Source organism: Macrotis lagotis, chromosome 3, assembly GCF_037893015.1.
Source record: "Macrotis lagotis isolate mMagLag1 chromosome 3, bilby.v1.9.chrom.fasta, whole genome shotgun sequence".
NCBI lineage: Eukaryota > Metazoa > Chordata > Mammalia > Peramelemorphia > Peramelidae > Macrotis > Macrotis lagotis.
In genome coordinates this window covers 255,380,863-255,395,762 of record NC_133660.1, presented here as the reverse complement: position 1 = coordinate 255,395,762, position 14,900 = coordinate 255,380,863, and the positions used below count along the sequence as shown (strand labels likewise).

General features: G+C 38.6%; 1 protein-coding gene across 3 annotated transcripts in view; it reads left to right on the top strand.

Moving 5' to 3' along the window:
- The window catches only part of DCDC1 (doublecortin domain containing 1), a 73,743-nt gene that overhangs the window by 37,352 nt on the left and 21,491 nt on the right, over nucleotides 1-14,900 (top strand). For all 3 annotated transcript variants that reach the window (XM_074230420.1, XM_074230419.1, XM_074230421.1), the window contains exons 12-14: nucleotides 262-363; nucleotides 10,318-10,454; nucleotides 12,102-12,266. In XM_074230420.1, coding sequence (XP_074086521.1) covers nucleotides 262-363; nucleotides 10,318-10,454; nucleotides 12,102-12,266 — 404 coding nt within the window. The remainder of the gene's footprint in view (nucleotides 1-261; nucleotides 364-10,317; nucleotides 10,455-12,101; nucleotides 12,267-14,900) is intronic.

The window sequence follows — 14,900 nt, the reverse complement described above, 5'->3', positions numbered from 1 at the left end:
AAGATGGCTTTTGCATATGCTGAATCTTTATAATAAAGCAGTGGTTCTATTTTTTCCTCTCTTTGATTCCACATGGATCTGCCTTAAGCTCTGTCATCTTTCAAAGGTGTTTCTTTTTGATGACCCTCACCTTTTAATTACTTGTCTCTAATTGGATCTATCTCATGGATTTCCAGGGGCATTACAAATTATTAGCTTTTGTGATAAATTGCTGTTGATAAGAGAATTTGAGATAAAGACCCTGAGTTTCTATGATTACAGCTTTGAAAAGATCAGAAAAACTTGAGAGAAAGAACTGGCTAGCGAAGGACAGAATTTTGGCTGATCTGGACATTATGAAACACAAAATGAGACAGTTAAAAGGTTGGTATAAAAAAATAATATGTTTTGTTGAATTCACAATATGACCTCAATTTATAGATTGATAATACCTAGATAGGTATTCAGCTAATGAACAATAGACAAAACACAGTTATAAAAGATGATATGAATCTCACAGCTAATGTCACATTTTTAAATATTGAGTTTAATAGTTTTATATTAAATTTTTATATTTAATGTATTTAATAGTCACAATATCAGATACCCTACCCATATTACAAACTCAATCTGTCCCAAATGAAATTTATCATCTTCCTCTTTTCTCTCCCACTTTTCTTCCCTTCATTCCCCCTCTTAACTTTTCTAATTCTTTCAGTGGTTATACCCAAAAGCTAACAAGTTACAATGAAGAGGGAGTTGGTCCTAGTGTCAAAGAATCTGAGTTCAAATACTGCCTCTGATGCTACTATCTATAAGATCTTGGGCAGATCACTTGAACTCACTGGGCCTCTATTTCCTAATTTGTAAAATGAGGTAAATTAAATGACCTTAGAGGTACTTTCTCACTGAAGTTCTATGATTTTTTCTTCCCTAATCAATGAGTTTTCCAGCCTTAAGCATCGTTACTTGACCATTTTCTTCACACTTTGACTCCATGGCCAGGGTTCTCTCCAATAACCACTCTGAAATCCCCAAGAAGAGATTCTTTCTTCTTTGAAACTATTTAACTGTTTGACCTTTCCTATGTATTTCTGATATTCTGACTTAAAGCTATGACTATATATGACTCATCCCTCTGCTGACTGTGGACAGACATAGGACATTTTTTTTTCATGATTGGGTCTCTGGGTTCTCATAGAAGGGTTTCCACATTTAAAGGTTGGGACTATACCTTTGAATGACCTCCTATCAGGGAATATCATCACCCACTTCATATCTCAACAGTCTCAAAGTTACCAGAAGGTTTGGAAGATGAAATGATTTGCTCAGGATTACATAGTCATTATATTTCAGAGACCAGAATTGAATCCATTTTCTAACTGCGATGTCAGCCTCTCTCCACTCTGCCATCATACATATCCATTGACTTTAATCTAACTAACATCTTCTTTGAGAGGCAGCATGGCAGAGTGGATAGCTTTGAAGGTAGGAAGACCTGGGTTTAAATACCGACTGATACATATTGACTCTCAGGCATTTCATTATAAATTGGAGAGTTGGTGGTGGACCTTGCATTAGATAGATTTTCATCTGGAATTTTTCTTTGGTGAAATCATAACTCCAATCCTTTATTTACTTTGGTTGGGGGGGAGAATGGTATTCCATGACCCACCTTATTTAAAGTTACTATGTCACTATACTGATTACATTATATTAATTGAAATGGGGTTGTGGATTGTGGAATCTCTCCTTTATATTTTATATGACATTTGGTGGGGGGAGAGACTAGTCTAGGACACGTGATCTTCCTAAAATTAATCCCTGAGCTTAAATTTCATTGTCTTTGACATTGGTGATTATCCTTAGATCTCTCTAGGGAGATTTCCTGAAAATGAAGGAAGTACTATCCCTCTAGTGCCAGAGAATTTAGAACCAGAAGGTACTATAACTATAGAAAGATCTTTCTTGTTGCCAGCAATTGTTTCAGAAAGGTTAAATATGTGATTTGCCCAACATCACAAATGTTTTTAAACCAAAATTTCTGTTTAAAATCCCCCCTATTTTACTTCTAATGAACTTTCCATCACATTATATCCTAAACTTTAAACATTCTCTAAATTATACCTCAATATAATTTGAAATATACCCCACATTGTTCTACTTTGATAAATATATAAACCATTGTACTGCAAAAAATATAATCCATGTTCACACTTTATACCTTCCCATATCCCAATAAAATCCATCACATTGCTCACTGATAAATGGTTGTTGTTGCTGATCAGTCATTTTTAAATCTTGTGTGACTCTTTGTGACCCCTTTCTGGGATTGTTTTTTGGCAAAGATACTGGAGTGGTTGTCCATTCCCTATATATTCTTGCCTCTTCATATTATCTATGTCCTTTAATATACTATGATTTGTCCCTAAAACATTACATACACAAATATAAACTCTGACATAGATATATTTATTTAGAGGAAATAATGAATATTCATATATACATACATAAAAAGATAGCTACCATAGCTAGAATTCACAAGAACACACAGACATCTATACTTCACCATACTTGATGGATAAGAGCTTGGGACAAAGATCCACAATTCCTCCCTGTTCAGTGTGCAATTAGAGCTAAATATAAGATAGGGGATTGATTGTTGGGTGAAAGTGAATGTGGATGAAATGAAATTATTAAAATTCCACCAGAGATCTGGTATTTACTATTTTTATGCTGATGTTATATTAGGGATGCTTCATAGCATTTAAAAATCACCCATGCTAGCAGTAGTCATCTTCTTAGTGGACCAAACCAGGTAGTTTCTCTGGTCCCTTTTCACCTCTATCCCTTAGAAACTTGGACCACACAGAGCCTAAGTACCAAACTAAGCTTAGAGAGGCTCATCAACCATCTGACCATGGAATGATGAAGTCTATTGTCCACATTAACTTTTATTTTTAATTTTTATTTTATAGGAAGTCTTTATTGATTCCAAAATTACTAGCTCTTTTCTCCCCCTACCTCCAAATTACCTTGCATTGACTTGCCATATAACTATTGTTTTTTCTGGGTAAAATATAAGCTACTTGAGAACTGCTTGGCAAACAGTAGGTGCTTAATAAATGTTGATTGATTGAGAGAAGGAAATACTTTTCATTTTATCTATAAGCCCTTTTTTTCTTTCCTATAACTTGAATTTCTTTCTCTCATTTGGAATCTCTTTAGTTCCTGATGGGTTCTAATTGCTGTAGTTATACCATAATGTTTGATTTGAAATGCTTCATCTAGTATGTGAGAACCCTTACATTTTATAATGGCCAAATTATTAGGAAATCAAAGGAATGTCCTTGAGAAGATGGAGGTATAAATAAAGTGGGGAAAAATAGTACATAGTACCTAAGACATACCAGGTAGCAACTGGTGACATAAATCCAAAATAAAAAGCCATTCTTACCCTCATGCAAATTATATTCTCATAGAGAGAGGTTGTCCACGTAGAGGAGTGGTGGTCAAATGAGAGAATTTTTGTGGAGAGGTTACAGAGATGATATAATGGAGACATCCTTCAGTGATTTTACCCTCTCTTCAGAAGTAATGGGATCATTGTTTTTATTACTGTTCCCTGGAATAGAATTGTGTGTGTGTGTGTGTGTGTGTGTGTGTGTGTGTGTGTGTAATGTGTGTTTGTGTGTGTGTGTGTGTATGTGTGAAGTTTGCTGTTCTCTGATGGATGCTGGCATGGATGGATGGATGGATGGATGGATGGATGCATAGATGGATTGTGACACATATGCTGGGGCCATCTAGAGAGAGAGAATGGTTTAGGTCAACAAGTGTTTCCTCTTTCTCTCACAGATTAGGATAGTCCCAATCCAGAGTAGAATTCCAGAATGTATTGGATTAGCTCCTATACAGATCCCATAGTCTCTCCTTATTTTAAATCATCAGGCTAAACTCATCTCAGTGGGAACACAAGAGAATCTCCCTAAGCACTCTGCTTACTACCCTATACTAAAAAATATTTTAGTAAAATTATCTTGTTTTGAGAATCATGAAAAGCCAGCTTTGGAACCAGAATGACCCAGGTTTAAATCCGACCTCTGAAGCATCCTGTATGTCTGACCCTGGGTAAGTCCCTGGCCCCAGGAAAACCTTTAAGACTATATGTTACAATGCCGACAAGAAGGGATCGAGTCTTAGGAGCTATCTGATAAAACTCATGGACTAAGGACTCTAACTAAACTTTCAAGAGACAGAACCCACAAAGGGACCCAGAGAGGCAGTTCTCCTACTCAAGGGAACCTGGAAAAGAGCAGAAAGGCTCTTCTCCCGGGTCGGAGGGGTGGCCAGCCAGAGCGAAAGAACTTTAGCCTCCTGGAGGCAGCCCCAGGGCTAGGGGGAGTCTCCTGAGCTACACCCTGGTGAGCACCGAGCACAAAGTGGGGGAACAGTGGGGGACCTCTGCCAGAGCCAGCACGTGTAGCCCAGCCCTCAGGGCACACAGGCAGCAGCCAGTAAGCAGGAGCCCTCAGGGCATGAGCCCATTGAGCTGAGGGAGGGGAGTGAAGAGAGACTGCCTAGCTCTGTCCTCTGCCCCTGGAACAAGACTCTGGGGCTCTGACCACATTCAGATCCTGATCCCAGTCTAGGGCCCCCCACCTCGGCCCCGTGGCAGAGGGGGGCGCTTATGGTCATTCACAGACCAGGAGGGAGGACAGAGCCTCACACACTAAGACTCTTGTGGGAGTGTACCAAAAGCTCAGGAAGCACCCCCAAACCAGGCCCAGGCTGGGGAAATGAGCAAGCAGAGAAACAAAAAGAAGACTACTGAGAAATATTTTGCAAATGAGACCAAGAAGGATCAAAATACTCACTTCTGAAGATGAGGAAGCACAAGCTCCTGCATCTAAAGACTCCAAGAAAAACAGAAATTGGGCTCAGGCTATGACAGAGCTCAAAAAGGACTTTGAAAATCAAATGAGGGAGTTGGAAGAAAAACTGGGGAAAGAAAGGAGAGAAATGCAGGAAAAACATGAAAATGAAGTCAGCAGCTTAGTCAAGGAAATCCAAAAAAATGCTGAAGAAAATAGCATGCTAAAAACCAGCTTAGGTCAAATGGATAAAACAGTTCAAAAAGTTATTGAGGAGAAGAATGCTTTAAAAAGCAAAATTGGCCAGATGGAAAAAGAGATAAGAAAACTCTCTGAGGAGAACAAATCCTTCAGACAAAGAATAGAATTCAGGGAGATTGGTGAATTTACCAGAAATCAGGAATCAATACTTCAAAACAAAAAAAATGAAAAATTAGAAGAAAATGTGAAATATCTCATTGAAAAAACAACTGATATGGAAAACAGACTTAGAAAAGATAATTTAAAAATTATTGGAATACCTGAAAGTCATGATCAGGAAAAGAGCCTTTACATCATTTTCAAAGAATTACAACAGGAAAATTGCCCTGATATTCTAGAAGCAGAGGGCAAAATAGAAATGGAGAGAATCCACTGATCCCCCCGAGAAAGAGATCCCCAAAAAACAACCCCTAGGAATATTATAGCCAAGTTCCAGAACTCCCAAGTCAAAGAGAAAATATTACAAGCAGCTGTGTAGAAGGACACAGTTCAAATATCGTGGAGCTGTAGTCAGGATCACACAGGACTTAGCAACAGCTACATTGGAAGCTTGTAGGGCTTGGAATACAAAATACTGGAAGGCAAAAGAGCTTAGAATGCAGCCAAGAATGAACTACCCAGCAAGGCTGAATGTTCTCTTCCAGGGAAAATGATGGACTTTCAATGAGCCAGGGGAATTTCAAATGTTCCTTTTGGAATGGCCAGAGCTGAACAGAAGGTTTGATCTTCAGATACAGGACTCAGGTGAAGCATGGAGATTGGAGGAGAGGGGGGAAATATGAGGGACTTAATGAGGATGAACTGCATGTATAGAAAAATGATACTGATAATATTCATATGAACCATCTCATTTAATAGAGCAGGTAGAGGGAGCTTTTATAGTTGAAGCAAAGGAGAAAGCTGAATTCGAAGATAAAATATGGTGTAAAAATGGAGTCAATAGAAAAAAAGGGAAATGGAATGGGAGAAAGAAAAAGGAGAGGGGGAATAGGCCAAGATATTTCACATAATAAGATTTTTTTTTATTGCAATGAGCTGTTGCAATCATATGGAAGGGGGGAGGCAAGGGGGAATGAGGGAACCTTTGCTCTCATCAGAGATGGCTAGGAGAGGAAACAGCAAATATACTCAATGGGGTATAGACATCTGGAGTAAGAAGGAGGAGGGAGCAGGGGGAAGGGGTGGGTATGTGAATAAAGGAGGAGAGGATGGACCATGGGGGGACAGTGGTCAGATATAACACATTTTCTTTTTTACTTCTTGCAAGGGGCTGGGATTGGAAGGCCTGCCCAGGACCATAGGGCCAGGTGGATTCTGGGACTAAGGGGTGGTATGGGGGCTCAGGGCTTCTTGGCCCCAGGACCAGGGAATCTGTCTGCTGCGTCACTCAGCGACCCTACAGCAGAGTCACAGTGAAAGGAGAGAGAAAATATAGTACATGGTGGTGGAGAAATAAGAAAGGAGGGAGTTGCGATCAGCAATGGCAACAGTGGAAAAATATGGAAGTAACTTTTGTGATGGACTTATCATAAAGAACGTGATCCACCCGTGACAGAGTTGCTGGTGTTGGAACAAAGACTTAAGCACATTTCTTGTTATTATTATTTAAGGGAGGGTGCAGGGCAAGTGGGGCTGGATGGCCTGCCTGGGGTCACATAGCAGGGTGATCTTTGGGTGTCTGGGGCCAGATTTGGACCCAGGTGCTCCTGGCTCAAGGGCCAATGCTCTGTCTGCCACCCAGCCACCCCTACGATTATTACTATTTTATTTTATTTTGGGTCTTTTTTTTTTCTTTTCTTCTTTTTGGTTTTAGCAGGGCAGTGGGGATCGGGTGGCTTGCATGTCACACGGCTGGGTGATTGTTGGGTTTACGAGGCTGGATATGGACTCAGGTGCTCGTGGCTCCAGGGCTGGTGCTTCGTCCATTGCGCCACCTGGCCATACCTACAATTATTACTATTATTTTTTTTTAATTTTATTTTTTTTTCTCTCCCCTTTACTTTTTTCACCCAAGCAAGTCTATCTATATTCATGGGGGGGGGTATTTTGTTTACTTGTAAACAAGAATATTTTGTTAATGTAAAAAAAACCATTTGTACAAAATGAGAATAAAAAATAAATTTAAAAAAAGACTATATGTTACAGAGGTGGTGTTCTTGGTGGAGGAAGTTGCTATATATACTAGGGATTGTTGGCCCTAAACAAGCAAAGAGCAAACAAATTATAGCCTTGTTCAAGAATCCTTAACCTGGGGTTTCATGGATACATTCTATTAGGGAATCTATGAAATTAAATGGGAAGAATATTACATCTTTTCTTTTCACTAACCTCTAACTGAAGTTTTGCACTTTCTTTGATTATGAAAGTCGGAGCAAACAAAATAAGGTTATAAACCCTGAAATAATGGGTAAAGAGCTCATTTGGAGTCAGAAAATTTGGGTTCAAATGCAATCTCTGACACTGGTTTTGTGACTATATATGTATATATATATATACATATATACATCATTTACCCTTTCCTACTCTTCATTTCTCATCTTTAAAAAGAGATCAATAATTCTTTTTGTATTACCTTCCTCGCTATGTTGTCAGGAATCATAATAACGATAATAGCAATAACAATAACTAATCTAGATATAGTTCTTGATGGTTTGCAGAGCGCCTTGCAAATATTGCCTCATTTTACCCCCCACAACCCTAGATAGTAGGTGCTATTTTCCTCATTTTACAGAGAAAGAAACTGAGGTGCAGAGGATCTAAATGACTTGCCTAGGGTCACACAACTAGTAAAAATCTGAGACTTTATCTAAAGTGCCAAGTTCAGATTTCTATCCCTATACTACCAAGCTGCCTCACTTGAGATTATGTGCAAAATACCTTGCAAAAGCTATATAAATGAGAATTATTGTTTTGTCTATCTCTAAGAAACCTTCAACACATTAATTCTTTTCCATTAACAACAGTAACCTTAGACAACTAAGAATAAACTTCACCTTTAGGTTTTATACAAAGCTCTCAGAAACCTCATTTCTTTGATCAAATACCTTTTTAAAGGAGCAAAGTAGATATTTGTAAAATGGAGAAAGAAGACATTTTAATACACTCATATAATATTTTATTTATCTCTTCTTATAGTTCCTTTGTTATGTGGCCCATTTTAAAAAATACAGACCTTTCTGCATCTTAAATCCTGGATAAACCATTTTTTAGCATCCAATATCACAGGGCAGGCGTTCTGTCTTCCCAGCTTCTTTGAGAACAAAGGGCAGAGAAAGGTGTCAGGAGCTAATCATGCTCCCGGGGTGTGATTAGATAGAAGCAAAAGGCTCCTATCTCTTGAGTTAATATTATTTTAGAAATGCTTAATCCCCAGGCCATGCAGCTAATTGTGGGGAAAAGCTTATTATTATAAAAGAACAAACCATATGTTCCCGGTCTAATGGAGGTGATGGTGACAATATAGGTCACCAGTGAATTCTCTCCAAGCAAATCACAGGGAAACTGGGCCATGGGTATTGGGCTCTAGAAAGGCACAGTCTTGGTCTGGCTAGGCAGCAGGAAGAGGTCTGTTTCTGACCATCTGAAAAACCTGAGCTGCAGCTTCATCTTCAAGATTCTCCCCAAACTGTCCAGCTCCATCTCCCCTTCTTTTGATGTAAGCTCCCCCTACATTGGGTCAGCTGCTATGGCTTGCACAAATACTGCCCTTTTCCTCCATACCTTTGGACTTTAAGGGTCCTTCCACTCTAAATTCTGTCATTCTCTAAGAAAGGAACAATAACCAATTTATTGGAAAGCAGTCAACCATGTCTCCTATCTTTGTTTACATGTATGAACAAATGATTGAAGGAAAACCCACTTATCAGGCAGGATATGGACTGGAAATATAAATGGAAAAGGAGCACAGTGACTAGCATAGGTCTAGCAAGTGCCTAATAATGGCCTTATCTGATCTAATATACCCCCAACTCTTGAGAAGTTCATATCCAGTAGTGAAAACAATTCTAGCCAGTTTAATTCTAGCTTGGTTCCAGAGTCACTGACTCCAAGGAATGCAGAGTCTAACTTGATTTCATCTCTTGTTTGCCCAAGGTGAATGAATCAGTGGGAAGTAGTAGAAGTCAGTGGGTCCTTTGTGCCATCTCGAAATGATCTGGTTTCTTTATTGTCTTGGAAAAGCAATTTTGCATAGAGATGAGAGCATTGGATTTGGAGTCAGAAACTACTTTTGAGGTTCAAATACTTTCTCTAGTTTTTACTAACCGAGTGATTATGGGCAAATCATATGATTTATTTGAGTCTTTGGTCATGGTTCAACTACAAAAGCATTATAGATGGGATCCAGTCTATCCTGGAATTCCCGTACTGAAAAAAATCTCAGATTCTTGATGTAATGTAATCTTCACTATGAACAGATGCCATATTGCTGGTCTTGGAGTCAAAAGACCTTAAGTTGGATACTGTGATCTGTTCCCCCCTGAGCAAATCACTTCTCTGTTCCTCAGCTTCAGTTTCCTCATCTGTTAAAACAACTGAGTACAACTGAGTTGAAGTCAATCACCTTACTTATGATCCATTGAGAGATAGATTGTCAAAAACTGCAAATCTACTGTGCAGATGATTAGAGTATTGAAAGACAGGGTAGTTGTTCCCACAGGTTAGTTGTGACAATGCTGTGATGATCAAAAAAAGCACCATATTGGTGTTATGCCCAGCTAGAGCACCATAGTGCCTCACTGATTTAGGAGGGAACCAATATGCATAAGACCAAGGACCCCCACATTATCCAGACTATCATAGATGTTCTTTTTCCTACATGATCAGGTCACAGGGTGATGATTATTCTGTAAAAAACAGTGAGAAAACTGTCTCTGCATAACATTTCTCTTACTATAATCAATATGATGCACATGTCATGCCACCATTCATTTGATGTCATAGACTTCTTTGATTATGAAGGACAAAAATAGCAAAAAAAAGAGCAAAAAAATAAACCGTACTTCTTAGGGTTATCATGAAGATCAAATGAAACCTTATTTGTGAAGCACTTTCCAAACTTTAAAATCATCCAAAAATGTTAAATGGTCATTATTTAGGGGTACTTGGGTCATTGAATCTAAACACAAATAAAAAGTCTGATTCATGTAAAATAGAAAAGTCTATACTTAATTGAAAACCTAAAATTTCTAAATTCTCTTTATAGGGCGACGAGTCTTTGAGGGTAAACCTGGGAAAATAATTTTCACCAATACTCCTAGTAGGCGCATGGTAGTCATGGGTAACTGGATGGAGCCCACTCAAGAGGAGAGAAAGTTGCTGAAGTATATAGTAAATGCCAAGGTATGTCAGATCTCCTACTTCTCTACCAACTTCTAAAACAAGGTTGAAATGATAAAAAAAAATGAATATTTGATCTTTCCTCCATGTCTGGTCAGTTAAGAGTGGTTATAAATTTGGCATTTGAAGGGTACCTAAATGGACGGACAACTGCAATTGAAGTGTGTTTTCTTTGAATGGGAACCACGAATCATGACCTTAGCAAAGATGAGAAAAATGCCCAGTGGATATGTACATAGGCAATTACACTGAGTACCTGAAAGATGAGTCTTAGGGCTTCATTGCTCATCACTCCTAAGGGCCTGTCTCAATATGTGAAAAGAGCAAAGAGTGAAAAACTAATTGCAATGGAGACATTCAGAAGTGGGAAAATCAGAAAGTGGTTTTATTCCATATGGTTAATCAGTCAGGGTTGCTGTTCATAAAAGAGGAGGGAAGAGAAAGGTCAGCTCTAGTGAAATGACTGGTGATGTGGATCTGGGAATTTCCCCCCAATGCTTTGGAGAAAGTTTCATCCAAGGATGCTGACCCTGTGTGAGAAGATTTCTCAAAGTTAGGAAATGGACAGGGAAGAACAGGTCAAGGATCTTGGGGTAATGACATCTCAGAAACAGGATTTCTTGAAAGGCCAAACGGGCTGAAGTACTGGCCAGAAGATGAGTGCACACATTGAATTACTGTGAGCTTATTAAAGATGAGTTGGAGCTCTGCCTATGAGCAATCCAGAATGGTGTGTGTCTGTGTAGCTGAAATGAAGCAAGTGAGGATCCGGGGCCTGACTCGCAGAACTCCTTAAGAGGGTTTTCAGATAATAGAAAGAAGTTTGTGATTCTGTTTGAAACACACATGAACTCACACACCTATCCACATAAACTAGATGTGAGTATATAGAGAAATATCTATTCAGAGAGTGAGGATGCGTGTTTAGAAAATCATCTCTGAGGGGCAGGCGGCTAGGTGGCGTAGTGGATAAAGCACCAGCCCTGGAGTCAGGAATACCTGGGTTCAAATCCGGTCTCAGACACTTAAAAATTACCTAGCTGTGTGACCTTGGGCAATCCACTTAACCCTGTTTGCCTTGCAAAAACCTAAAAAAAAATCATCTCTGTGATTTCCTCTTAATTTAATGAGCAGGCACTTCTATATGAATTAATGGCAAAGACAGCCTAGAACGGAATAGGGCATATAGTCTCTCTTTCTCTCTCTCCCTCTCTCTTTTTTCTTTGTCTTATATATGTATACATACACATAGGCACATATACTTATACAGTTACACATACTGAATAGTTGGGAAGAGCTGTATTCAAATCTTGCCTCACTTATTAGCTATGTGATCCCAGACAAGTCATTTAATCACTGTCTCAGTTTCGTATCTGTAAAATGTGAGAATTCATAGTATCTACCTCCCATGACAGTTGAGAGAATCAATGAGATCTTATTTTAAAGGGTTTTGAAAATCTTAAAATACTATAAAATATTATTTTGTGACCCAGGTTATTTCATTTGACTGAATGATTATTGATGGTAAACATGTTAATTCTCTGTTTGTTAACTCCCTTCCCACTCCCTTTCTTGATTCTTCACAGAATCTTCAGTCTTCCCCAAGCTAAGGTCATTAACGTGTTGGTCCTGATATTCTTCTCTCATTAGGCACACCTTTCTGAGGTCCAAAAGCAGCAGACCAAACGCAATTCTTCAGTTTCAACTAAAAAAACCAGCCTCTACATTCAACCCAACACAAAAAGAGTCTTGGCTTACCTCAATGGTCACGAAAATGAAGATGGTGTTTATGTCTGGGGCAGATCAGTTGCAGAGGTAAAATCAGTCTTAGAGAATATCTGCATCTCAACTTAGAGAGTTCTGCATCTCAAAGAATACAGACACAAATTGCCTTGGTTTTTTAGGACTTTTCCTCATAATACAAAAAATAAAAAATGATGCTAGGTACCAAAGAAGAAAGAGGATGCATGTGCCTATCTACTCCCTCAGTCACCCAGTTTCCCAGCTGGCTTTGTTTTCTCTCCCCATCTTTGAGGCATGTGATAGTTATAAGTCCCTTATAGCATTGTACTCTTGGTCTAAGGAATAGCAAGGGGCTAGTAGCATCCTTATTTCTAATAGGGAAGACAAAGGGAGTTGAAAATTTTTCCAGTGCCTTTTGTAATGGATTAGTCATGACTGAGTGAGGTAAGCAGAGATCTAGAAGGTGGTAGTCTTTCTTTGACATTATGGAGGTTGGGATTGGTCTATTGTTGTGGTGGTATCTATCATCTTGAATCGGGGTGGGGGTCTTAATCTGGGGTCCTGGAACTTGCTTTTTTATATTTTGATAACTATTTTTACATTTCATTTTCTTTAAATCCTCCATTTTCTTTTCTATGATAAGCAACAATATTCTGAGGAATCCATAGACTTCCCCCAGATAGCCAAAGGGGTCCACAGGGCTAAAAAAAATATAAAGAGAACAAGAATTCCTGTGCCGGCTATTTACCTGTTTTCTTTCAAGACTCAACTCAAGCATCATGTCTTAACATGAAATCTTTCCAGGTTTTCTTTGATTCTTGGTGTAACTCCTCTGCAAATGACCTTATATTAATTTTGTAGATATTCTAGAATTATAACTAAATTATATACCCACACAATACTATATATATATATACATATATTTATATATACTCTCTATATGGTATATGAAATAATAGACCATATAATATCTAATAATCAATATACAGTATATAGTAACATACTATATAATGTATATGATAATATGGCAGCCATAAAAGCTAGCACTCAGTTCCATTGTGAGAGAGAATTTCCCCAGGATACGGAAAGCGGTGTTCTCGGTGTATTCTGATCAGATCATAGCAAAAGAATCATGTTCAGTCCTGGGTGCCATATTACCGAACTAGAAGGTCTCCCATATGAGGGTGGTTAAGATGATAAGAAGTCCATCTCCTGTTGTTCTGAATCACATCAGTTCATTTGACCCAGGTGGCTCTGGAGAAGTAAGTGAGACTGGTGATTTTAATCCAATTCACTTGTGTGTCATGGCATCACTTCCTTGTGTCATGGTCTTCAAGAACAAAAGAAAAAATACGAGATGTCTAAAGACTCAGGCCTATGCAGGCCAATACGTTGAACTGTCACTGCAATAATTGGATTCAAATCTGTACCTTATTACGCCCTATTCATTTGACCTCAGGTAATTGATTTCCCCCATCCATGGTCCTTCCCTTCACTTGCACAGTGGGGATTTTGGACTGTACCATTTGTGAGGCTTATACACCATACTGCAAAAGAATTGGATGAAGGGACTTGGAATGTTTGGTAGAATTAATAAGAAAATTGTGGAAATGTGGTGGTTACCTTAATGTACTTGAAGCCATTTTTTTGTTAATAAACTCTGGAGGGTGGAACTAAGGACAGTGAGTGGAAGTTTTCTGAAAGTTCATTTTCTGATGTAACAAGATCCAAACAATCAGAGTTGCCTAGGGAAGTAGGAGGTCACAGGTGGGTGGTTTTTCAAAAAAAAGGTTCAAAGAGCCCTTGTGAGGTAGTTTATAGAGGAGATACAGGATCAGGAATGGGTGGGTCTAGATGTCCTTTGAGATGCCTTTCAACTCTGAAATCCTGTTATAACTATCAGTTGAGATTATTATTATCATTACTTTGGTCAGGGTCCTCCAGGGGGCAGAACCAAATTATAGCCCTTAGCCTCAAAGAATAGATTATATCATTCAAAAAATAATTAGAAAGATATACATAAAAATATAGACAGATTGGACATGAGTCAGGAAGACATGAGTTCAAATCTTGCCTCAGATAATACTAGCAGTGTGTGAAAAGTCATAAACTAAACCCAGTTATAATTTTTATGGGGAAGTTATGTAACTCAGTGGATAGAGTGTTAGACCTGGAGTCAGAAAAACTTGATTTTAGGATAAGTCATTTAACCCTGTTTGCCCCAGTTTCCTCATCTGTAAAATGATCTGGAGAAGAAAATAGCAAATCACAATAGTATCTCTGCCAAGAAAATCCTAAATTGGGTCACCAAGAGTCAAACACAACAAAAACTGAACAACAAAAAATAATTATTAAAAAAAGTCATCTGAGTGACCAACTGGTCTAACCAGTGCTCATTGCAGAATTCCTTGGGAGAAAGAGATCACTTGGATTTCAGGTAATGAGGGAAAAAATGCAGGAGGTGAGACTTAGTTGGTCCTTGAAGGATAGACAGGATTCCCAGGGACAGGCCAACTATGCCCAGTGAAACTGCTTGGCTAATATAGTTACAATGACATCTCTTTATAAGGAATGCTTATATTTCAGAGAAAATAGTAGAATGACTGGAGTGACATGGGCGTTCAAGGCACCAGATAGAGAAGAATCTAGAAAGATAACAAAAACCATATGGTAGAGAGTAGACTAAGGTAATCATTGATAAGAGTT